Source organism: Anthonomus grandis, chromosome 4 (assembly GCF_022605725.1).
Source record: "Anthonomus grandis grandis chromosome 4, icAntGran1.3, whole genome shotgun sequence".
NCBI lineage: Eukaryota > Metazoa > Arthropoda > Insecta > Coleoptera > Curculionidae > Anthonomus > Anthonomus grandis.
This window is the reverse complement of record NC_065549.1, coordinates 15,143,448-15,169,789: the sequence shown is the minus strand read 5'-3', so window position 1 is coordinate 15,169,789 and position 26,342 is coordinate 15,143,448. Positions and strand designations below refer to the sequence as shown.

The following is a 26,342-nucleotide window of genomic DNA, read 5'->3' as shown; positions in this document are numbered from 1 at the left end:
AACATCAGACCCTGAACATCGCACTTAAACCCCATAATAGACGTCTTTCTTACATTAAACACGAGCCTATTGGAAGCACACCACCCTGATAAAATCTGAAGGTCTTCAAGGATACAAGTCTTAATATAATCAGAATTTTTATGGCTCCATAGTATGGTGGTATCATCAGCAAACTGAACCACCTTGCCCTGCAGTTTCAATGAACTCAAGTCATCCACATACAGTAAAAATAACAGTGGTCCCATCACTGAACCCTGGGGAACGCCGCATTTTAGGGATCTAGAAGCAGACAAACGCCCAGACACTGTAACCTTCTGAGTACGATTTGATAGATAGGACTCAAACCATCGCAACGCTACGCCTCTAAAACAATATTTATCGAGCTTAGATAACAGTATTCCATGATCCACACAGTCAAATGCCTTGGATAGATCACAAAACACTGCCGCCGATGACTCTCCAGAATTCAAGGACACATAGACGCTCTCCAAAAAGCTAAAAACAGCTATTATAAGGTAGTACTCTCAGAATTCCAATTCGACGTTTCGGTTCCTGTCAACCATCATCAACTTTGTTTTTTCTTATAGCCGTAAACGATTCGAACATTGTTGAAATGACCGTTTTATTGATTGACCGAAATTGATGTCAAATGATTGAAAGTTGAAAATGAAGATGGGAGCCTCAAAGACGTTTCGCGCTAATTTAACCCATTTTCGAGATACCTATGTCGCTTGAAAATCCGGAAATTGTCAATTTTCAAACATCAATATCAAATAAAGACGATTTTTTTGTTAAACATTTTGCATAGAACTCAAAAATGCATAAAACTACATGATGTCGCATTGAAAATTTTAAAGTTGATATCGGTACCATATTGGGACATCCTGTATAACTAAAAATACATTCAAAATATACACCACCCCGGTATCTTGAAACCTATTTTTTGTAACAATTCTTTGTATCTCTGTGATTAGAAAGGTTTCTTAGTCTACGCAATCGTTAAATTCAGCTGTCCTATGCACCCTAAGCGTAATACGCGATTATTTCGCGGGGTCGCAAGTGGTCGCAGTCAATATTTGTTGGCATTACTTAGGTAACATTTGATCTTACCAAAACGCCTAACTTTAGCTTAGCCAATTGAAGCCATTTTTTTAAAACCCAAAAAAATTTAATAATTGAGAAACAAAATCATCGATAACAGAAATATCGTACCACAGATAAAAGAGATAGTACAAAAACAATATTTATACACTAAAGGATTCTCAAATATATTAGTTTCAATATGCCGCAAAGTGTAAATTGTGAGTTTTCTAAAACACCTTTTTTTTGGGGAACCAAAAAATAGTTAATATTTTGTCATATTTAACAATATAGACTTTACCATAGAAATCACATAATTTTGTTCACTGTGTAGGTAGCCAAAACCATATGGCGGTATTTTCTAAAAATAACAATTATAAAAATATAAAATAGGTCGTAGAACTGTACTGTGCGTCGTGGCGGAACGGTCTTTATAAACGTAGAATAGGGATCTTAGAGATAAGCCTAAATAAAAACTTGAATGTGAATGTGTGTGAAATACGAGTATAAGTGAAATAAGAATATATATTTAAATATAAACATTTTTTTTGAAAATATTTAATTATTAATAGACTATAAAAAATAGAAAACTGCAGTTTTGTCCATGGTTTTATCAACAGGACTTTTTTCATGTTCTATTGTTGTCTTGAAAAATGGCATAATATCTATGTAGCTATCTATAGTTATTATGTATTTTGATTAAAGACATTAGGTAGATTAGTTTCCGATACAGCAATACTATCCCTTTGAAGAAGTCAGCACCATGTATATATTATCTGATATATACATATCATATATATAAAATAACTGATTTAAAACTGATATTTGTTAATTACTGTAATAAAAATGTTTTTTATTAGGTAGGTAGACCTTTACTCTAATGAAGTGCATTAAAAACACATAAATAGTTTATAAACAGTAATATTAGTTTAGTAACTTGTATTACTGTTTAGTAGTAGTAGTTTAGTATATATAGTCAGTAGCTTAGATTAAAAGCATATACTCTATTTTTAATAAATATTTATCATGTAAATATTTTTTGATGACGTCACTAGTGATTCCTTGTTGGTGATATCAACAATGGGATCGAGCGGCGTTGCCATTTCATTACCTTTTTCTCTAAAATACATTATCTACATTCATTTAACGTTAAATATCGACCTTATTAAAAAGTATCTTATAATTTATTTAAAAAAATCTTAGATTTTTTACTAGTATATAGTAATAGTAGTATTGTTTTGTGTCTGTCAAAATAAGTGATAAATTTGTATGATATTATATAGTGTTTTTTTGCACTTTCTGCATAAGCATTTAGCATCATTGCATCAGAAATGTTGCAAGCAAAGAAACTGACCATAGTTCCCATCGTTCCGCCAAGGACAAAATTTCTTGCTAAAAGAAGCGTTTTTGGAAGCCAACCATACATTAATTCAAAGTTTCACCAAAATTCCATGCTGCACTGAGCGGATAAGGAAAGGTGATAGTCAAAAGGAGCTAAGTCTGGAGATAACGGCGGATAGAGAATTGTCCCATTTATAACATTCACCATGTTTAAACACAACCGTTAATGCGCATTAGCGAAATGCGAATGAAGATAAAACGCATGTGTACATCCGTAAACCGTTTTAGCGTTCCTAATTCATATTATTTTAAAACGTTTTAAATATGTGGATGATCTCGCTGTAATGCGCATTAAGGTCACGTGTATATGGGAGAAGACCCAAATTCACTTTCACTTCATTAGTTTTCAGTGCTGCCAACTAACAAAAATTTGAAAACCGAGATAGGAAGAAAACACTTTCACCTTGATTTTGTTGTTCTGTGCCTTATCGTGTTTTCCCAAAATTTTAAGAATTATATTCTTTTATTAGATATATTTCTAATCTCCTCAACCTAAGTAATTTATCAATAAATTAATTAGGTTGGCCATAAAAAACAGCTGGTTAACGTTAACGTTAAAAACTTTTCTTAAAACCGTTGTGTATACATGCCAAAGCGTTTTTACTCTAATTCGCATTAGCCGCTAATTCGCAATAATGTCACGTGTAAATTTAGTTATTATCGTGTTGAAATATAACTTTGTCGAATCCTTAGGTGTAATTTGGATGTTTTTCTTTCATCGATTGGATTACTTGTTGTCGTGTACCAGTGATCGTTTCACCAAGTGCTTGAATGTTTAAGTTACGTCTTGATTCAATATTGCCAGCCAATATGTATCTTCAAACTTTTTTGGCTTTCAAAAGGTACGAAAGCTGAGAGGCTATAGAATGGGCGATAGAGAAATTAAAATATTATGCTACGCTGATGACGATAAAGAGTGAAGATGATGTGCAAAAACTATTACGAGTATTTCACCGAACGTCAAAATTACCTGATATGGACATATCTACAGCTTAAACAAAATGCATCACAAAATAGAAAACCCTGTTGAGATGCAAGCTAGTTGTAGATGAAAACATAATCCACCAATAAACTAAATTTAACGTTGAGACCGAAGTACGCTAGTAGACCAACAAAGCGGCTAGAATAGCAGCATGTCTTAAGAATACAATGTGGAAAAATAAGCATATGGGAGTAGAAATGAAGTCCAAAATCTATAAGGGTAAAATCAAACCTATAATGACTTACACAGCTGAAACGACAAAAACCAGGCGGATGTTGGAGGCATTGACGGATTGCCAGAAAAACACTGCTGGACAGAGAGCGAATGTGAATGAAGTATATGAATTAGTAGCTATTGACCAATATAAATGAATGGAACCACAGTCATTTATCAACCGAATAAATGACACAAGAATCGTAAAAATAGTACGCGACAAATCACCCTTGGGTCTCAGAAACATAGGCAGATCTAGAAAAAGATAGACCTTCACTATTAACCCCTGAATAGGCATCGTGAAGTTAGAACAGGAGACTTTGTCTAAGATAGAAAAGAAAGAAGAAGATGATTCTCAGCAGTAATTTTCTTCAAATGATAAAATGTAAGGCTTCCACACAAAATGTCTTTTTCTGATAAAAATGCGGCATTTTTAGCGCAAAAAAGAAGAGGCTTTTAATCGCATCTGTTTACTTTGTAAAACACAGTAAATGTATAGACAGTATTAACCGAAACACATACTAATTTACCTTAAACTATCTGATTTGGTCTTATTTCCGGCCTTCGGAGCCTCTTTGGCATTAACCAAGTGCCGGGCACCCCAGTTGCATTGTACAAACCGCCACGCCCCTGCTACATAAACTGCATTCCAGGAGTTCCTAAACCGGTTATCCTCGAATCGCACTCCTGGTTGGTAACCAGCTGATTTTGAATAACCTTTAATGACCACACAGTGAAGTCCAGCATAACTAAAATATAGGATCGTTTTAACTAAACATTACTAAAAAGGATTTAAATTTTATTACCTGCAGAGCCTTTTAAAAAGCACATGATAACTTTCTGTGCCATTTTTAATTCCTCTTAATAGTCCCATGGGACTGTCACCTCGCAAGTTGTCGTCAAATGACATTGTGTTTAAGTTTTTTACTGTTATCCACCTAAATATGGTCCTAAAATATTTTTTTAGAATGTAATAATTGTTTTTTTTTTGGAATTTTGCCAATACGTTACCTAGCTTTCTCAATATCTGAACCACATCTCCCTACTAACTGTCTTACTAAATCTGTAAATGATTTTTGGTCTTCCTGAGCTACTGAAATAGCGATTTGGTCCACGTTTGAAAATTCTACTGGATCGTTGTAAACCTAGATGATGAAAAAAAAATGATTATTTAATGCTCAGTATCTAAATGAATCATGATGGTTTAGGAAGAAAAATCTTAAAATCAAGGATTTTCAATTAAAATTACCTGCTTTTAATCTCGTGATTTCGATCACAATTAATTTTTTCAATATAAATCATGATTTTTTTTCAAATGAAAAAGCCACCAGCACAAATAACCAATCACAGATTAGAATAAAAAATATATTAAGTGAAAATGGTTATATTAAATGATAGTAACCTTATCATATATGAGGGACATATTTTATTTATTTATCTGGGATAATGAAACAAATAAATTTACTATTTAATAATGAAAAATAAAGATATTCTATTAAGTACAGTATCAAAGCACCCACAATTAACTTCAATATACCCTTTAAGGCATTTTGAGTATGAAAAAAGAAATCTATATGGGTATCCGGAAATACCGTTCTAATAATTTAAGAGGTGCTTTCTACATGAAAAGAAAATTGAACAAGGGTCCGGAGATGCACAGTATTCAAAATACAGGGTGTCAAACCATGTCATGGCTAGTGTTCTTTTTTTATTTGTTTGTATTTTGCTCCAAGTTTGATTTTAACTTTTTTGTCTAAATTAATTTAAAAAATTGGTTTTCTTTGATAAAGTATTCGCTGAAGCCTTGTAATATCAGTTTGCTATTAAGTTTTGGTGATTTTGATGAATATATTTAAAAAATTAATTCTTCAAAAATCTAACCTACAATGCACATGTAGCAAATGCAAAAATGCCTGTGTTTTTAACGAACCAGCCAAGAACTCTACTGATGTATTTGGATGCCCATGTGACTTATTTTGTGCAAATCTTGTTATGGAATAAGTACAACAGAGATAAGAACGCTTATTCTCTCTAGCAGAGTGATGCCTTTGATGTAAGTTCTGTTCTCCGAGACTTGTGGAAATTCTGACTGGAAAATAGTGTTTCTTTATTGGAATCTCCGGTGCTCAAAACCTGCTCAATGGTATTACCAATGATACCGTGCAAGTACAAAGAGTAATGAGAATTGGCAAAAGGCATAAAAATGGCACCGGTCAGTTTGTGTGAAGCTAAATAGATAAATAATGTGTTTTGTGTAATGAAATGTAAAAAGAATCTTAATAAGTCTTCTCAAATTTACATAGGAACGGATTTCACTGCTCAGCAAAGAACTGACTTAAGTAACTTAAAGAGCACATTAAAAGAAAGGTAGCGTAAGAAGAAAGAGTGATCAAATATGTCGGAGTTAGTTCAAACAATTAACTATCTTAGATTCAAAAAAATAATTTTGCATTTATTTCCAGAGGGTAGTGAGAGGTTTGGCAACTAAACTTGATTTATTGTTAAAGAATGTATCAGACAACTCTCAGTATCAGATGATTGTTTTTAATGAAACTTGGATGACTGATGATTACAGTAATAATGAGCTCCATTTATATTATTATAATAATTTTAGAAATGATAGGTCAGTTGCAACCAGTATATATTTTCGGGGTGGTGGTGTCCTTGTGGCGGTGCACAAGAGCCTAAATAGCCAATTATTAAGATCAAGCGAGGAAATCGAGTTCTTGTTTGTATGCATAGGACTTGGAAATAAGAAGAGAATAATCATTGGTTTTGTACCCTAAATGTTCTCCTGACAATGATGATTTGATGATTTGGAGATACTGGCGGAAGAGTACCTTGAACGCCAATTATTTATCGTGGGTGATTTTAGTCTTTCTCACAGCGAATTGACAATTTGGATTACCTGCTACTGCCTTTACCTCAGCAACATCAAATGAGGTGCAACAATCTATCCATATCACGTCTAGTCATGTATCTTATGCAACTGGCTCAATATTGGATTTAGTGGTTGCACCCTCCAACGATGTCACTGTTCAGGCAGTAAGCGACTCTTTGCTGAAATCTGATGTTTATCACTTTCCTTTGTCTTTTTCCATAAAATGTGCCTTAACTGACAAATCTTGTTATGCTTCAATAAATGTTCAAAGTGACTTTCATTTATCTCAATACATTCCTTCAAATGACCTCTTATTGATCTTCTAATTCGATAGAAAATTTCTTGTTTATTCTGTATTTTGTGGTAACAATCTCGTGGTAAGACTCGCTTTGCTAATTATTGCAGCACGTTATCAACAGAAAACGAATAGACTAATCACTTTAACTAACTCTAACGGAAATACGACTCGTCAAGCGGGTTTAAATCAGGCAAATAAGATGGCCACGAAAAGGGTCCACTCGGCCCGATCCATCAATCTGGATAAGTTGTATTTAAATAATTCCAAGCTATTACACTAAAATGAGATGGTAGACCATCATGTATAAAAAAAATTTCTACTTTTAATCCGATGGGTATTTCTTCTAGTAAATCCGGCAAACTAGCTCTCAAATATATAAATATTCCGACCCGTATAAACGCTGGGGAATAACATACGGTTCTCATATTTTATCTCCCAAAATACCTACCCAAACGTTAGTGGAAAACTTATCTTGAAATAGATTTTCAAAAATGCCATGGTGATTTTTGTCGGTCCATACATAATTCTTATGGAAATTAATAACATCTTCGCGCGTAAATCCTGCTTCGTCTATAAACAGCACTTTGTCAAAAAAGAAACAGTCCTGCAATGATATTTTATCTGCATCCATTGACAAAATTCTACTCTAGGTTATCATTTTTGATCTTTTAATGCTTGAACTCTTTATAGAGGATGTGGGTAAAGAAATTGTTCATGTAAAATTTCCCAAACTGCTTTTATGAGTATTTCCTTGTAAAGAGATTCTACGGCTTCTTCCACAATTAAGCTTATTTGTTGGAAAAGTACTATTTTCTTTTAGCATTTGATGTATCGTACTAAACAATTTATGACAAGGAAGTCAACGATTTGAATACCTTGACATCCTGTATTTTGAAAAATACACATTTCTGGACCCATGTTCTAAACTTTTTTTTCATGTAAAATCAATTACTCCTTAAATTATTCGAACGTTATTTCTGAACATCGTTCGCCCCTAAATGTTCTCTTGACAATGATGATTTGGAAAGTCTAGCAGAAGAGTATCTTGAACGCCAATTATTTATCATAGATGATTTTAATCTTCCTCACAGGGAATAGACTAATAAACGATTTGGATCAGCTGCTACTGCCTCTAACCCAACCCAACCTAACACCAAGTGAGGTGCAATCTATCCATATTGTGTTAAGTTTGTGTTCATTGCATAATCTAATTCAAGTCAATCATGAATCTACTGCAACTGTCTCAATATTGGATTTAGTGTTTGCACTCTCCAACGATGTCAATGTTCAGGAAGTAAGCAATTCTTTGCTGAAATCTGATGGTCGTCACCCTCATTTGTGTTTTTCCATAGAATGTGCTTTAACTGGAAAATAAAATTTTCTTATCCTACAATAAATGTTTAGTGTCTTTCGTTTATCTCAAGACATTTATTTAAACGACGTCTCATTGACCTTCTAATTCGATAGGAAACTCCTTGTTTATTCTGTATTTCGTGATAACAATCTGTAGCTCGCTATTCTAATTATTGCAGCACGTTGTCAACAGAAACTGAATAGACTAATTATTTTGATTAACTTTAAAAGAAAAACGAGTAGTCTAGCGGGTTTAAATCACGCAAACAAGGTGGTCATGGAATGGGTCCAGTCCATCCGATCCATCGATCTGGATAAGTTGTATTTATATAATCATATAAAAAACCTACCTAAAAATCAACTATAAAACTAAAATGAGATGGTACACCATGATGTATAAAAAATATTTCTGCTTTTAATCTGATGGGTACTTCTTCTAGCAAATTTAAATATTCCGACCCGTATAAACGCTGAGGCATAACGTACGGTTCCCATATTGTATCTCTCAAAATACCTACCTAAACGTTAATGGAAAACTTATCTTCAAATCGATTTTCAAAAATACCATGGTGATTTTCGTTAGCCCATACATGATTATAATGGAAATTAATAACACCTTCACGCGTAAATCCTGCTTCGTCTATAAACAAGCACTTTGGCAAAAAAAAACAGTCCTGATGATATTTTATCTGCAATAATTGACAAAATACTACTTTAGGTGATAACTCTTGATCTTTCAATGCTTGAACTCTTTATAGAGGATATGGATAAAGAAATTGTTCATGTAAAATTTCCCAAACTGCTTTTATGAGTATTTTCTTGTAAAGAGATTCTACGGCTTCTTCCACAAATCCACAATTAAGCTTATTTGTTGGAAAAGTACTATTTTGTTTTAGCATTGGATGTATTGCACTTAACAATTTATTACAAGGAAGTCAACGATTTGAAAACCTTGACTTTCAAAATACAGGATATTTTGAAAAATACACATTTCTGGACCCATGTTCTTATAAAGACAAAACATGGGTCCAGAAATGTGTATCTTTTTATTCATGTAAAATAAATTACTCCTTAAATTATTTGAACATTATTTCTGAACATCCAATATTATGTTTGGTACTGTAAGTATTACCAAACCTTAGTGAAAATTAAGAAATTTGGATTGCCGAAATGACCAGAATGGAAGAATGTGGTTAGTTAGTGGATGTTATAAAAGAATTTAATCATTAATAAAGTGTAGCGTCCTTAGTGTTCAATGGAGAGAAAGTGCAACAGGTTTAGGACTTCAATTAAAACTAATTGTGTTCCAGAAGTAATTCGACGTTTCGGCCTTTATTTAGCCACTTTCAAGAACAAAATAAGTGGAACAAAATCAGTTCTCTTTAAAGAATTTAATAACATAAAAACCAAAATATTTGGATCTCATAATATATGGTATTTATTCATTAAATAAATAAAATATTTATTAATTAAATAAATCACAAGAAAAAACTGTGATTTTTCATTTAAAAAATAAACATTTTCTGTTTTTCAACGGTGTTTATAAAAATATTTTTAAATTGGTAATCCGTATCATTCTTGCTTGATCAACCTGTCGGCTTCTTTAAAATGCCATCTGAAGCTTAAGATCTATGTTATAGCGTTGATTGAAGAGGCGATTCCCTTTTCAATCAACGGTTATAGCCACAGTATATATCCCATGAAAATCCTATATTCCGAAATTTGCAATAACTATAAGGGGTATGATCTGCGTCAAAAATTTAAATATTATTGGAATATTTTAGTCGAACTTTCACTCATTACTATTTGTCAATTTTCATTTCCTTAACCCTTAACCACGTTTTTACCCTGAAATTCCTTTATTGGATTCTAAGTTATAGTTACATATAGGCTACTAGTGAATGAAAATCTGGATCTTACCACACAGCTTTCAAAGTTTCAAATTTTATGGTATTTGGACCTTGTTGCCAAATTGCATCTAGCTTATAAATTTTTGTAGGTTAAAGAAACATCCTTGTAAGAAATTCTAATTCTGTGGCTTCAACCCTTTTAAGAATATTCCATTTCATTTTGTATAAAAATTCATAATAATAGTGGAAATTTCATAAGAAAATTAGCAAAAAAATGCTCAAATACCTAAATCATGAATTTAGAATCATGATTTTACCTTGAGATCCAGCCTCAGAAATTCCTTTATATTTTTGTAAAAAAAAATTTTATCCTGAGTTATGGTCTAAAATGCTGTTCAAGTTTGAAACTAAAATGTCTTCAAATTCGTTTCTTCTTCTGCAAATTCGTTTTTAACTTGCAATTTACTCAGAATGCTTTTAAGGTACAAAATTACTGTTAAGCTCTTTTTATGTCAGAAAACGAAAGGGTTCCTGAGTTCATTACGAGAATATTAAGATAACTATTTATCATATCTATCAACCTATGTAAGCTGTACTACACAAATAAGCTGCCATCTTATTTGTGCTTTATTTCACAAGCGCCAGCATTCTATCATTGCTATTATTGCTCTTATTTTACCTAGCACTGTTATATAAATTATTTTTACTTTAAAATAATGAATATAATATATTAATTATTAATTATAAATACATCATTATAAGTAGAATATTTATCTCTCTCCTAACATCTCTCACATTTTCGAATGGCGATGAAATAACTTGATGACGCGGTTAGTATCTTCCGAAAATTTGTAAGATATAAATTTTTACTTGGTGCAAATTACTTATATAGCAACTGATACACGTTAATATTAATCTGTTAATATTAAAGTATTTAAGAAAAAGAAGAAGAAGAGTTGTTTGAAAGAAAACTACCCCAATCAAAAGAGCTCTAGCTACCTCAATTTTTAACTCAGAAAGACGTTTTTCCCTTAAATCCATCCTCAGGAATTATAAGGATGTGAAAATATTATAAGAATATTTAAGTAGTTTCTAAGTTATGACCAAAAATGTCGGCTAACAATAACGTAACATAATTTTATTTATACACCTTTTATTCTTTTTATTTTTATATTTCTATATCTTGTTAAATTGAGTTTTATTTTTGAGTATTTTATTTTGTTTAAATTATTTTAATCTTAATTAATTTATTTATGCCCCTTATATTTATATTTATCTGTTTTTTTAAATTTTTGTTAAGTTTCTTTTTATGTAGTTTGTAGTAAGAAAAAAGAGTTGTTCATTTTGTTACTATTACGTGCTAAAAGAAATATCACGATTCATCACCAAATATTCCATTTTTTTGATTGTTTCTTTGTATTAGATAAGAAGAGCTTACATATGACGAGCGGAAAGATCATAGAAATTATTTTACCTATGAAGTTGCAAAAAGATTAAACTGGTGATCTACTCAAGAGTTATTCCAGAGAGATTTCTAGATTTGTATAAGAAGTCAAAAACTACAAGATCGTTATTAATGATAATAATTTTCTAAATTTTGAATAGTATCTTTTACACTAAAGGTATTAATCAGTTCCTGGAAGCAAAGAGTTTTGTTATTATAGGAAATTTGTGAGTTAGAGAATATTGTTTAGAAAATTGTACCACTTCAAATTTAGTGTCAACAAGAACTGGTGGAAGTAATGACATCATTCCGTCTAATATAGAGATGAGGACATTTTCCAAGCTGTTTGTCCCAAATAAGTGGCTTGAGGGATCTAAATATTTTAGCATGGTGATTTTAAGGAGGAGAAGTGAACTTTAAGTAGGTAATAGTTTAGCAGCAAATGGTGAGATTCCAGAAAATGGAAAAATCTCTACTATTTACCGGTTAACGAAGAATGTTTATAATAAAGAAGACTAAGATGTCAAGTGCATATATTTTTTAAGCCTTTAATTTTTCAAGGTAGTAATATAAATTCTAGTTTATAAAATAATCATGTCTCTTACCTGAAATTTACTAAGAGCAGGAGGTGCAGGTGGTGGTGCATGGACTGGATAAGGCTGAGCTTCCTCTGTATATCCATCGTTGTGATCCAAGTATAAAGATTCTGCTTGCATGTATTCGCTCCTTTTTTCGTTAATCAGCTCCAACATCTCGTGGCTCTGTTTTTCGACCAGGGCGGCCGTTGCAGCCCTAGATTTAAACACAATTATTTAAAAAAAATGTTCGTCGAACTAAAAATTGTTTGATCGATAGCCGAACCTTACGTACATGTATAGAAATCAACGATTTATTTTATTTTTTAAACAGATTTAAAATAAAGTCTATACCTTTCGTGCTCCAACATTTTTCTGGTTAAACTCTCCTTTTTCTTATCCCTCCTTAAGGTCATATTTTTTTCTAAATCCTCCCTTTCCTGTTGGTGTCTCAGGGTTAAAATGTTTTGGTCGTCTCTTTTTCTTTTCATTTGCATTTCTCGTTCAAACCTCGATGTAAGTCGTTCCAATTCCTTTTCCCATTCATCCTATAAAAATATTTTTTTATTATATGGAATTTGTAATAAAAATAAAAAGAAATCCGTACCTATAATATAAAATAATGAATAAATTGTGTATATAAATATTTAAAATAATAGTGTTGGATAATTATACTACTTTCTTGCTATGCCATCATCTATATAATTAAAGTTATTTATGATTAACCTGCTGTAATAATATGTTTTCTTACATTTTTCAGAATAAATATTTTAATATATTCACAAAACGTTTATATTGAAGATTGTAATCTATATAGACCTGGTCCATATTATGGCCATATATACATTAGATGAAAAATATTAAATAATGATTTAACCTATCTGAATCTAAATTAGAAACTATCATTAATCAGGAAATGGGAAAAGAACAGATAATAAAAAAGAAAACTAAATGTGACAATATGCCAGTACTGATATAGTTGTAACGAAAATAAGAGAAAAATCTAGATATAAATTAGACTTAACCTTTCTGATACTAGATTAGAAACTTCCAGTAAATGGCAAATATGAATAAGATCAGAAATATTACAAATTAAAAAAAAAATGTCATTGAAACTACACCTATTCTATTGGTAGAATAGTTTAACGGGGCAAAAAATTTAAAAAATATGATCACCCGTTAGTAAACTAAAAGTCTATTTTAATATACATATACTGAACCACAGACTAATAAGAGTGCTGGAGGTATTAAATGATGATTTCATTCAACTTTTCTGAACCTAAATTAGAAATTACTATTAATCAGCAAGTAGAAATGAATATGAAATAAAAAAGAAGACAAAATAATCTATTAAAAATGTTCGTTCGTTCGTCGTCCGTAAACCCCTCGGAGGGGTGTGGAGGCATCATGTAGTAAGCGCATCAATCGCTTGCTTCCAGGATCTTAGGCATCAGAAATTGCATCTTGCAGGTTCTCTCTTATCAGATTTTTCATTTGGTCTACATATCGCGACGGTGAATTTCCTCTTTGTTATAGCTTTTCAATTGCCTCTGATCTCCTGGAAATGTGTCCAAAGTTTAAATACTACTGGTTGACATAAGTGGATAGTCTGGTTTTGATTCGCAGTTGTCTCATAATTGATTTGTTGGTGCGGTTTGATGTCTATGGACTTCGGAGCATTCTTCTATAGCACCACATTTCTACAACATCAATTCTGCTACGGTCTGCCATTTTTATTATTTACGCTGCAAGGCGGTAAAAATTAGAGATCATTTAAGCCTGAGTTTGGTGTTAATTGAAATGGAAGTATTCTACCAGATCCTATGGATTTCGATTTGAGTTTAATCAATCTTTGGTATTGGTGACGACAGATCCCAGACATTCAAAGTGATTGACCACTTACTGATAACCAATGACAGTTGTAATGCCAGGGCTGTTGTTGTTAGTACAGTCAACAATGATTAGTTTAGTCTTTGAATCATTGATTTCCAGTCTGTACCATCATCTTTGTTCGTCTAGCTTCTGCATTATATTAATAAGTATCCATGGTTTTTTTGCTATCATCAGGGCATCATCCGCGTAACACCAACAGCGATAAAACCCTTTCACTCTTCAAGAATCTCAAGTTGGATAAAATTCGAAATTTACAGTACAATTTTTTTTTAAGTTTTATAGCGTTACCTTTAGGGAAATACCTATAAAGGACGATAAAAGTATTTTTTATTTTTTTTATTTATATATTCCACAAGAAAAAAATACGAAAACAAGAAAAAAAAGTTGTCTCATATTAAGGCTTTTAGTTTTGAATTATTTTCTTAATTATAAGTAATTGTTCTTTTAAGGTGATTTTTTTAGTTATTAGTGGAACTATAAACAACATTTTAAAATATAAATAAAAATTTATTTAGCGGTAGTATGAAAAAAAAAATAAAAACTGGCAATTCTGTTTATCTAAAGATACAAAAAAACTGTAAAAAACTGTTTTGTAAGTTTTTTCTTATAAACTCTTCAAAATGTTTAAAATCGAAAGGTATATATCGCATTTTGTGGAAGTTTGCGTTTTTTTTTTGTATTTTTCCAAAAACTTTATTAATTGCAAATAGAATTATTTAAATAAATGGTGTTATTATGGTAGCTAGCAAAAAAATCTTGGCCTGCTTTTCCCCAACCCAATGAAAACAATAAAAGTTACTATGTTTTGAAGAATTTATGCTTTACATATATAAAAAAAGTCAGCCTCTAACCACCCTCCCCCTTTTTTTTGAAGTACCAAGACTGCAATATTTATTTAATTACTTTAAAGACAGGCACCTATGTCGTAAGTATACACATTTAATAGCAGCCTTAAAGATTTGTTTTAAAAAGTTTTTTAAAAGCCGATTTTCTGAATGTTAGAATCTACTCTTTGTTATTAAGTTTTTTCGAAAAGTAAAATAAATCAATAATTTGGTTAAAAGTTATAAAATTCAATAGTCTGCTCATCTTTTCGAAGATAATTCAACATCTTTTAGAAGAAATTATTTTTTTCCTTGGATTATTACAGATACCTACATACTTGCATTGTCCGCAAATGCTTAATTTCTAAGATACAGGCTGTTAAAGTTTTATTTTTATTTTTGTTTTTTCTTAATAATTTTGGTAGTTATGCAGATATTCGAACGAAAATTGGCAACTGGGGATTTTTTAATATGGTACATTCAAATTTAATGTTACGAGGGTTCTCACTTGTACAGGGCGCTACATACACGGTTTTTTAATATTTTAAAGTCCCTATTTGTACTTTTTTTTATAAGGAAAATTCCTCTAACTATAGCATTAATTCTTACACATTTTTTTCAGTGTAGTAACATATATTAATAATTCGTTGATTGATCTGTAGGCTTCAAAATATTGGAAAAGTTTTCTGTTGCACACCTCTTCGGCCTATGTTCTCCGCGCCAGCAATATACGAGTATATCATATGGTTTTCAGTGGCAGATTGAAAATGTACCTGTACTAATAGGAGTAATAGAGATGAAAGTGTAAAAACTAAATTTAAATTTGAATCAACCTTTCTAAACCGAAATAAGAAACTATAGTAATTAGTAAATAGGAATAGTATAGGAAATTAAAAATGTAGATGAAGAATAAAATTCCTATGAAAATGTACCCGTACTATTGGTACAATGTTCTGCTATAATAAGTTATAAAAAAAAGAAAATGGTTAAATAATAAATCTAAAAATTTTTGAAGACTACTGATAGGATAATCTTTAAGTTACTTGGCTAGGATTTTATTTATGATATTTCTGTCTTCGAATTACAATATCCATGTATTGTCTGAGACCTAAATAAAACCCCTGAAGAAGCCAATATATTTGGTGAAAAGTGGAGCAATTTAAATTCATTTCGACTTTTATTTATCGGTCTGTAAACCTAAAAAAATTATTGGATCCTTAAAAAACAAAATAGAATTAAAATAAGTATTAACATTGGAAAGCCTCAATCAAGTAGTATTTTTTTAATTCACAAAATTTTATATGTATCTAAAGTGTGTTACACGAAAGAATGTGTCCCCAATTCCAAACATCTGAATCATTGATTGCCGATTCCTATGGCCATAGAAGAAGCACACGCAGGTGCCTATAGGAGATAATTACCTTTGATAGTCGCTAAATAAGTTTTCAACGTTTTGCGCAGTTGTTTAAATATAGTGAACATAAAAAAACGTTTTCTTCATAGTAAACTTTTTACGGCTATTTTATGCATGAAGATTAAGATGATGTTGGTTTGGTTGTGTCATGGGCTGAAATAACTATTATGTATATATTAGTATTTTATATTGAAACGTTGCATTTATAAATAATATAATTTGCTATTTTATGGGACTTTTATTGCTCTTAAAATATCTATTTTCGACAAAACTTGATTGAAAAATTATGACCAAATGACCTTCTTTTAAAAATAAGGAAAACTGTATTTTTTAATTGCCTATCAAATTAGTCTTCTTAAAAACCTTTTATAGCCTAGAAAGTAGTATCTTATTAATGTAATATTTTAAGTTTTTTTTTAAATTTGATCTGTCTCTTATTAATTAATTTCTTACCCTGAATTCGTCCCTTATTCGTCGATCTTCTTCCTCGCGTTGTCTAGCAAATTTTCTGAATAGGTCGTCTTCTTCTTTTCGATGTTTCATCTCTAATCTTCTTTGTTCATCGCGATCCTAAAACAAAAATAAATTTTATTTAATATATTTCAAGTTTGATGTCTTAAAAATTATTATATTATAAACAAATCAAATGAAATATTGTTAATTTCATATTTTTTTTACTTTATTCCTAACATTTATTTAACTTATTTTATCTTCATTTATTATTATAAATTATAGTGGAAAGTGTCTATAATAAGTCAATTTTGATAATTAAAAAAAAAATCACTCATTTCTTTTGGCTTTTTAAAAAGTAATAATTACATATTATTTTCATACAATAACACTTTTTACTGGCTTTTCCATGTAATTTTATTGTTTCTTCATATCTCAAAATATAGATAAGCTAATAAGTCTTCGTAGGGATTCATTATTAATTCTACTGAAGTTAGATAATGATGCATATGTGAAGAAAATGTACTTTCTTCAAGGCCTAATTCAATACAAAAAAAATATAATAAATTCCTTTAAGAATAAGAAAATATCCATAGGGTAATTTGCAATTAACTTTTTTGTTTTACTTTCATGTACACTATTTTTGGTATAAATATTGATTATTTATTCCTTCATAACCAATTAAATATAAAGCAAAATCTTCACTTGCTCGATATTCCAGTTCCCAAGAATTATTAGCAGACAATATTAATGCAGTATCGTTGGCACAAATTCACACATCACAGCATCACAGGATTTTCACACAGCATCGAAGGATTTTTGGAGATCTACAAATATTACAATCTACAAAACTTAAACTAATACCATAAAATCGTTTTAGAATAAGCGAATATCCCCGAAGCCTTGTGACTAGTACGGGGTAATAATTGTCAATTAATTTTTTTCATATAATGGACGTAAGTCTAGCAAAACCTTTATAAGCATTTTTAAAAAATATTTCGATAAGTATTTTACATATTTTATTCGAAAAAAGAATATGGAAATCACCCAGTAAAATTAAAAAACTTTTTGTGTCTATAAAATTCTTTTTTATAGGTTTAAATTTTTAAGAATATTCTTATTTCTTTGTTCAAGTACAATGTACATTTTTAACACGTTAACTGCCAGTCCCAATTAGAAAAAAAAATTACCGGGTCCTACGGACCATGTAACTTTTTTTATTAAAAACAGTGTCTGTGTGCATCAAAACGAACGCATGTGTAAAAATTTATGTAATTTTTGCTTTTTTTAGTTTAAAAAAGCTGTGTCCAAATATAGTACACATGGCACCTGATTGTACAGGTTTTATTTTTTAATGTCGTGTGCCATGTGTACCTTATCTGGACACGTACAAGGTCAATGTTGATTCGCCTGGAGAGATGGCAGCAGTTGTACGGTTTTCACTAGAAGCGCAAATACCGCGTGCATTTTATGTTTGTTGCCTTCTTCATTCATTCTTTCTATAAAAATCGATGTAAAAACATGTTGTTTTGTGGGCTATAATTTGGACGAGCAATGGCGGCAAAGAAAAGAATTATTTCTGATACTGAGATGCAACAAGCAGTGGAGGCTGCAGCAGAAGAAATAGAGATTTATAGAGACCTCGACATGAGTGACGAGTTTTCAAATATCTCAGATTCTGATTTTGATCCGACATATTTGGCCGGAGAGATATCTTCAAGCAGTTCTGAAGAAGACCGCCCTAAAAAGAAAAAGATGAAGTATGTACGTAGGAGGTTTGGCAATTCCATTTTTATACATAGTTTATTTTCTAAAATGTTATTAGAAAAAAACAGTGTTGCAAAAAGTTTCAATATACTAACTCGCCTGCGAAACTAAGTGGAATACTTAAATATATCAAATTTAATATCTAAAATTCATATTTTCTCTTCCTAGTAATGATTATCTTCTTATACACTACCCTCCATTTTTTTAGATACTTCCGAGTCTTCAACATCTGCTCAGTTAGATATAGACATAGATTCTTTAGGCAATGATGAAAGACCGGAGTGGAGACCAGCTTCAGGAAATTTTTCGACATTCACTCTACCAATGAATATTGGAATTTTACTAGCCTTGCAGACCCAAATGCGCGGTAAGGATGAACTTCATTTTTTTGAATTACTTGTATCTGACGATATTATTCATAGGATCGTTGTCGAAACAAATAGATACGCGGAACAGCAAATTATTCTTGCCATAACGAATGAAAATATTGGCCAATATTCTCGCCTAAATGCATGGGTGGATACTAATTATAACAAAATACGAACATTTATTGCTATTTTAATTTGGATGGGATTGGATAAAAACCCATCACTAAAAGATTATTGGCGCAAACATCCATTATATAAAAACGAAATATCAAAATATTTGCCGCGGAATAGATTTGAGCTGATTTTACGTATGTTTCATTTGGCAAATAATGAAGATTGTCCTCCCAATGACCGGCTTCATAAAATGCAATGCCCTGTTGATATGCTGAATAAGAATGCTTCTTTCTGCATTATTCCAAAAGAGTCTCTTTGCATCGATGAAACCATGATACCTTTCCGAGATAAATTATCCTTTCGACAGTATATAAAAGGAAAACGACATAAGTTCGGCATTAAAGTTTATAAAGTATGTCTAGATGGAGGATTTACTTACAGCCTGAAAGTATATTGTGGTAAAGAGAAAATAAATGAACAATCGGTTGCGGAATCTATTGTTATGGAAATGTTGCAACCATTGCTTGATAGTGGCCGGACCCTTTTTGCAGACAATTGGTACACCTCTATTCCTCTTGCGCAAAACTTGCAAAATAGATCAACTCATCTAGTTGGAACGATTCGTAAAAACAGAAGAAACCTACCAAAGTCTGTAGTTGATGCAAAATTAAAAAAAGGGGAAATTGTTGCAAAACAAAATAAAAATAAAGTTGTTCTTATGAAGTGGCATGACAAGAGGGACGTGCTCTTCTTATCCACAAAACATACAGAGGAACTAAAGGAAGTACACCATAGAGAGGGTCCTAGGCTCAAAACTTCTGCAATAATCAACTATAATAAGGTCAAATCATTTGTTGATATGTCAGACCAAATGTCAGCTTATTCAAATTCTCTTAGAAAGTCAATTAAATGGTACAGAAAATTGGCCTTTGAATTTATCACAGGTACCTCAGTCGTAAATGCCTTAAATCTGTACAATAAAATTAACGAGAAAAAAATTTCAATAACGACTTTCAAAGAAAATCTTGCCATGCAATTTTTGGAAACGGCAGTACCGCCAATCCCAATGAATCCCTCAAAAGAGCACAATATTTCCGAAAAGATAGATAACGAGAAAAAGCTAAAAAGATGCAAGTGCAGATATTGCTACGAAAAAAACTCCCAAGAACAGGGGCGTAATTATGCTGTAATAATACCAAAAGCCTTTCCTACGTATGTCTAGGTTGTGACGAAAATATTTTTTTTGTATGGACTGTTTTTTCCAAAAACATATTTTTAAAAATATAAAATAATGTTTTCACTTTGAAGTATTTTGTTTTTAAAATTAGTTTGTTTATTTTATAATTATAAATAACAATTTTACATGTTAAATTACTGCCCATTGAAAAAATAAACGTATCATTTAAAAACGTCAATATTTTGTGTCATATTATTTCAAAAAACAAAAATATTCCCGAGCCATTCTCAAACAAACTATTTCCTACGCCAGACCAATCCATACATATATTTCAATCAACGCTTAATGTGGCCGCCCCATGTACACATGGCTTGGAAGGTAAGAAGTTCTGTGTCCACTGGTGGTACACATGGCGCTGAGCTGAATAAAAATTGCCTGTGTCCATATATGGTACACATGGCAGTTAACGTGTTAATGTATGTCGTAATAATGACTTTGGAACATTCTGGAAGTATCAATGATAGTTTCTCCAGGAATTCAGTATCTTCTTGGAGAATTTTGTCAAAAATGGTGTTTGAAAAATACCATTTCATATTTTTGTACAAAATCTTTTATTCTGTTATTTTTAATTGGTTCCTTTCTTGTTTCAAATTTAACGGAATTTCTGTTTATTTACTTTCTTGATTTATAATTAATTATAAGTTTAATCTTATATCTATAACGGAAAAAATGTATGTAAACTAAATTCCAATGATTTTGGAATAATTTTACAACATTTGGACTCTTATAACAATTTTCGATGCTTTTCTGATTTTTATATAAAAATTTCTTACTACTGTATTTTTTTAAAAGTGTAAAATAAAAAAGATATAGAATTATAGTAAACTTATCGACGTAATATTTTTTATAACTTTTATGCAAATGTTTTTTAAAGAAGCTGCCCTTTTTCATTAAACATAGTCTCCTAGCCACAGAGTTAGGAACTTAAAAATTATTTGTAGATGTTTTTTTACCATTTTCACTGAGCGATATTTTCCTAAGACTCCTATATATTTCTGAAATATATATCACCTCAGCACCCTTAATGAAACATACTGTATATATAGAACATTTAGTCGGTCGCTATTATCAAATCCTGAAAACTGCCAAATTTATTTAAAAATTATTATTTTTTATATAAAAAGTAAACTTTTATTCATTACTAATATATTTGACATTGACCATTTTTTTAAAAATTTTGTCGTTTTCCATATTGGAACATACTATAACGATCTTAACAGCCACAGATACCAGTTGTTCTTCGGCATTCGGAAATCATCGAAGTCGTCCTTCTTTGACCGAAGGTGCAACAAGGATGGAGCCAAGTGCAGGCACACCTCGCGACATCTCGAGGCACACGTGGAAGGTTGGCGAATGATCCGGATCAATCCCAACCCAATCCAACCCAACCACTACAACAAACTATTTCCTACGCCAGACCAATCCATACATATATTTCAATCAACGCTTAATGTGGCCGCCCCATGTACACATGGCTTGGAAGGTAAGAAGTTCTGTGTCCACTGGTAGTACACATGGCGCTCCCACATCCCCCTATATGCTTTGAGGCTTGATACTTTTAAGCAATTTGAAAATATGTATTAAAATTAAGTTCTGATGAGGAACTCCAATTCCAGCCATTTGTTTGTGAATTTTTTAATTTAATACTGTACGGCCCTCCTCGATGCCGCCAGACTAAAATTTTTTTATGGATTCACTATGCTTCATGTATTGAGAGGTGCATGTCAAATTCTAATGTTTACTTATACACCCAATGACCGATATGAATTTTTATTTCTAAAAAATTCCAATTTTCAGGTCAGAAATATAGTCATTAATAGAGTCCTTAATTGCTATGTATGATTATTGCTGTTTGCGAAGCTATAGGAAATACGAGGGCGGTTAAATTATAAAAAAGTTGCCAATTTTGATGTAAATGATTCTAAATCATTTTACAGCGTTGCAAAATGTTTATTGATTCGTAAATTACAGGGTGATTTATGAAAAACCCCAAATTTAATTTTAATTATTATTTTCAAAACTATTAATTTCAGAAACTTACTTGTAATTATAAATTTTTGTAATTTTTTGTGCTATATAAAACTTCATCCTTTAGTTTTTTTTATGACGTTTGGTATCTTGGCAGCGGCTATCAACTTCTTTTTCTTTAAATACGGACCTGCATTTTTTATTTGCTTTAAAATGATGGTCTCATTCATACCTTTCCCAATATTTCGACGTATTAATAACCGTCATCAGGAATTTTTCTTTAGTGTGGATCTGACTTTTGCTAAAAACTTACTAATACATGCTAAAATACTAAATACTATGCTAAATACTTGTAAATGTTGATTCTGTTCCTCATGAATTAAAATTTACTTAATTAAAAGCTTAAGCTTATTAAGCTAGTGGTTATTTATGTTAAACCCGATGAACCCTAATCTAAATATGTTAAAAAATTTAGTTTTAAATTATGATACTTATTGATATTATCCATTCAATTTAGTTGGCTGCGAATGTAGTTGAAGTTTGCGTTATTATAGTTACCAAACAAAAATAATATTTTTGATAGAAGTCATCAAGCTTTTGCGTCAGTTTTTATTCATGTTAACATTGTTCGTAATGTGGTATTACCAAAATAACCGCCCTAGTAACTCCTATAGTTTCAATAGTCACACATAGCAAATAGAACACCTTGTATAATAATTACGTTAATGACAGGTCGAAATTCGATATGTTAAATTACCAAGCAAATCGGACTAAGACTAAGGATACCCAGATTTTAAAAAAATTCCTGATGATTCATAATATTTTTTCATGTTTTTTATCATAATGAAATACATATAAGTAGGCTCCCCTATTCAAAAATCTACGAGGCGCCACTGCATAAATATGGGCTTAAAATTGGGACCTCGCAAAGACCATAATATTACTATAAATTATTCACAAATATGTCAATTTTATTTTTACCTGACAGTCACAAACTTTTTTAGAAGATTCATTAACATTTTTTGAACTGTATCATTTTCAACAATTTTCATGTATTTTCTATAAATTTCAAATTTAATTAGAAGTTATGCTAAAAAATACAAAATTATTTATGCTGGAAGGATCTTTAATATCCATATAATTAAAACTAAAACAATAGAATTTTTTATTACTTCATGTTGATCGGCGTGGGTACAAAGCGAACGTTTGAATAGCTGGTGAATCGCATTATGTAACCAATAACAACATAATGATTGTTAAAAATATTGACTTTTATAACGGTCTTGTGTATCGTGCGAAAGATTAATGAGAAATTACTAACACAATCGAGAAAATCATCAATTCTAACTGCCAAAGTAGCATAGAGATTTCAAAATTAAATAAATACATATTTTTGGAATTTTATATGGATAGATATGAGATATAAAGTTATAGACATAAAGTAATTATAAAATGTTATTTTTTTGAAAGTGTATGTTAGGCACGTTATAGATTTTTGGCATATCCCGTATATGCAAAAATCTTTTTGTAATTTGTATCTGATAAGTCGCACACAGTCATGTTTTGTAATTATTGTATAAAAATTTCTCTTACAATTTATAATGTTCTTGGAGAATTATGTTTAGATGATCGAGAGAAGTAGAGTAGATTTATGAATTTGCTCTAAAAATTCACAATTATTTTTTTATATAAAATCTATTGGTTAAGAAATTAACGGGAATTAAGATAGTGGCTGCAGAGATTATTGTCTGAGATTGTTCAAAAGGTGTTTGGTATAATATATATAATTATATATATATTATATATTTGGCCTTGCAGGTTTTAGCCTGCCTTAGTCCTAATGCTTAAAGCCACCAGCTGTACGATTACGAGTAGTTCATGACTAAGTTTTAAACCTCAGCTTTAAGAATGGCAGGCTGCCTTAAGACCATCCAAGTGCTGAGAACCAGTTTAAAACTGGTGCAAGAGTGCTCTAAATAAGTTGAGTAAAAGGAAGACAGACTACTAAATTGAAGGAAAAGAAGCAAGGAAATCACGGGCAAGAACGGATCATCTGGTCATAATTCCGATGCCTAACCCTATATCGGACTAAGCAAAAGGCACATTTCTCTTATTCTAGATAATGAACTGGACATGGGAAAACTAGGAAAAATTTTACTAGGAATAACAGATCCCATAGAACTGCTCTCAACCCCAACGAAAGTGAAGGGGAACGACCTAGGAAAACCATAGCGGACTTCCTGGACCAACTAACTGTAGTGCTGACAGATCACTGTAGGATCCATCGGCTCCTGTCGGCTCGATCTCTTAGAGGTGGCTCCAAGCCCGTTGCATCCTAGCAGTGTGGTCAAACAGATCGTTTATTATTTCATAGCGGTATGCGATAAATGTGAAAAGAAAGTATGGGATCTCTACACCTGCCACGGGTGGAAATCAATCACCTGGACCAGGAAGCCCTGCTTTCCTTCAGTAGGAGGACGGACTTTGGTTCCCCCTAGTTACTACTACTACTGCTACTACTACTGAGTCCTTCCGCAATGCCAGAGACTGGCTCGGGGACTATTCATTTTGTGGCTTGAGGTTTTCCTGGATACTACATTTCCATGGTAGCCTCTATAGCCTAGTGCCAATACTTCAGGGTACTCCAACAGACATACGATTTAAAGCGAGTCTTTTTAACGTAAAAAGCGATCGTGTAACTTCTATTGTATCGATATTTCGTACTCTGTAATTAAGATCGGCTTAATTCGCTACCATGCGGAAAATGTTGGAATCTTGGAATCTGGAGTTTTGTATTGAAGCTTTCGATATAGTTAAATCGGTTTAAACACTCATCAATTTGGATTCCTAAAAAATTTGCTATTTTGATTACCCGAAACTGAGAGTCATTGATTAAAATGGATTTATGTGTGTCTATTTTATTTTAGTTCTAAGCAGAATGATGTTTTTCTTAATTTGAACATAATCTATTTCTTTTAAACCATTTTTCTACTACTTTAAAAACATTGCCAGCGTTTTCGGTAAGCTCACAGAGGTTTGATCCTTTTCGAGTGAAAATCCGGATAGAGAATTTGAAAATTTAAGTCGTGTACAAAAATAATATAAAGTACTGGCTTCAGGTACTGTTACTAACTATATTTTGCGATATAATCGATTTATATTGTATACCACCCCTCTGGATAATAACCCTTTGCGACCTATTACTCAAATAAGATCTAACTAAACCAATCAAGAGCGTATCTCCATATCCATTTTAAAGTAAGTTGTTACATAATTAAATGTTTTTGACAGGTCCAGAAATATCACCTACTTCCAAGTGTCTCAAAACTGCTTGCGTAAATTGAAAGATAGCGCTATGCGTCGACTTATTGGCTAGATAACTATGCTGACTTTTGTCAAAAATAAAACACTCAAAACTTTAATTAACTTGCATTGTTTTATTTATTATTCTTATCAGTACATCGTCTATGGATATGGTGTATACTGGCGGTAAAACAGCTACTGAACTTATTGTCCTTGTATGGACAGATATTATTAAACGCTCCTACTACATCTAGGAATGTTGCCAGTGGTATTATTATTATTAAAAAAAAATAAGGACATGCTGTGATTTATTGAATTGTCTTTGATTTTTCTTTGCATTCCTTCTGTTCAGAACATAGCTATCCTCACTTCATCAAGGGGTAAGGGTGTAAGTCCCATAAAGTGTTTGTCTTCACCATTTCTTCTCCTTGCATATCTCTTTATTTTTTTATCTCTCCTCACTTGCTAAGTTGAGCGGCGTGGATCTCTTGCCTGCCAGGCATATACTTCGATGGAGGAGTAACACCTCACTACGCTAATGCAAGTAGTTCTTAGCGGCATAACTTGATTTTAGTAAAGGTGTTGTGTGGTGGTAATAAGTCTTCTACCTCCCTTATTGCGCGTGTCATTCTGAGAGTGCTTGACTTAGGATGCTATTTGCGATATAGAGTCATCTAGGTTCTGGTCTTCCTCATGATATTGCCGAGGTATCCGTCGTTCTACGAGATCACTCCAAAAAAGAATATGAGCAGTACTACATGTACGGCAGATATTGCCATTATGTTGAGAGCTTTGAACGTGTTCCTGTTCAGTAGATTGATCCTGCACACTCTTTTGACTCTCACGATCTACTCTTTTGGGTGGTTTTTCTTTATTTTGTTATGTTAAATTCCCTTAGCTTACGAGTAAGCGAGATACTTGTACATG

General features: G+C 31.7%; 1 protein-coding gene across 2 annotated transcripts in view; it reads right to left on the bottom strand.

Annotated features, from left to right (window-relative positions):
- The window catches only part of LOC126734955 (hillarin), a 100,844-nt gene that overhangs the window by 14,766 nt on the left and 59,736 nt on the right, over window positions 1-26,342 (bottom strand). For both annotated transcript variants that reach the window (XM_050438810.1, XM_050438809.1), the window contains exons 4-9: window positions 16,662-16,778; window positions 12,432-12,625; window positions 12,108-12,294; window positions 4,688-4,821; window positions 4,483-4,626; window positions 4,207-4,425 (exon numbers count right to left, since the gene is read on the bottom strand). In XM_050438810.1, coding sequence (XP_050294767.1) covers window positions 4,207-4,425; window positions 4,483-4,626; window positions 4,688-4,821; window positions 12,108-12,294; window positions 12,432-12,625; window positions 16,662-16,778 — 995 coding nt within the window. The remainder of the gene's footprint in view (window positions 1-4,206; window positions 4,426-4,482; window positions 4,627-4,687; window positions 4,822-12,107; window positions 12,295-12,431; window positions 12,626-16,661; window positions 16,779-26,342) is intronic.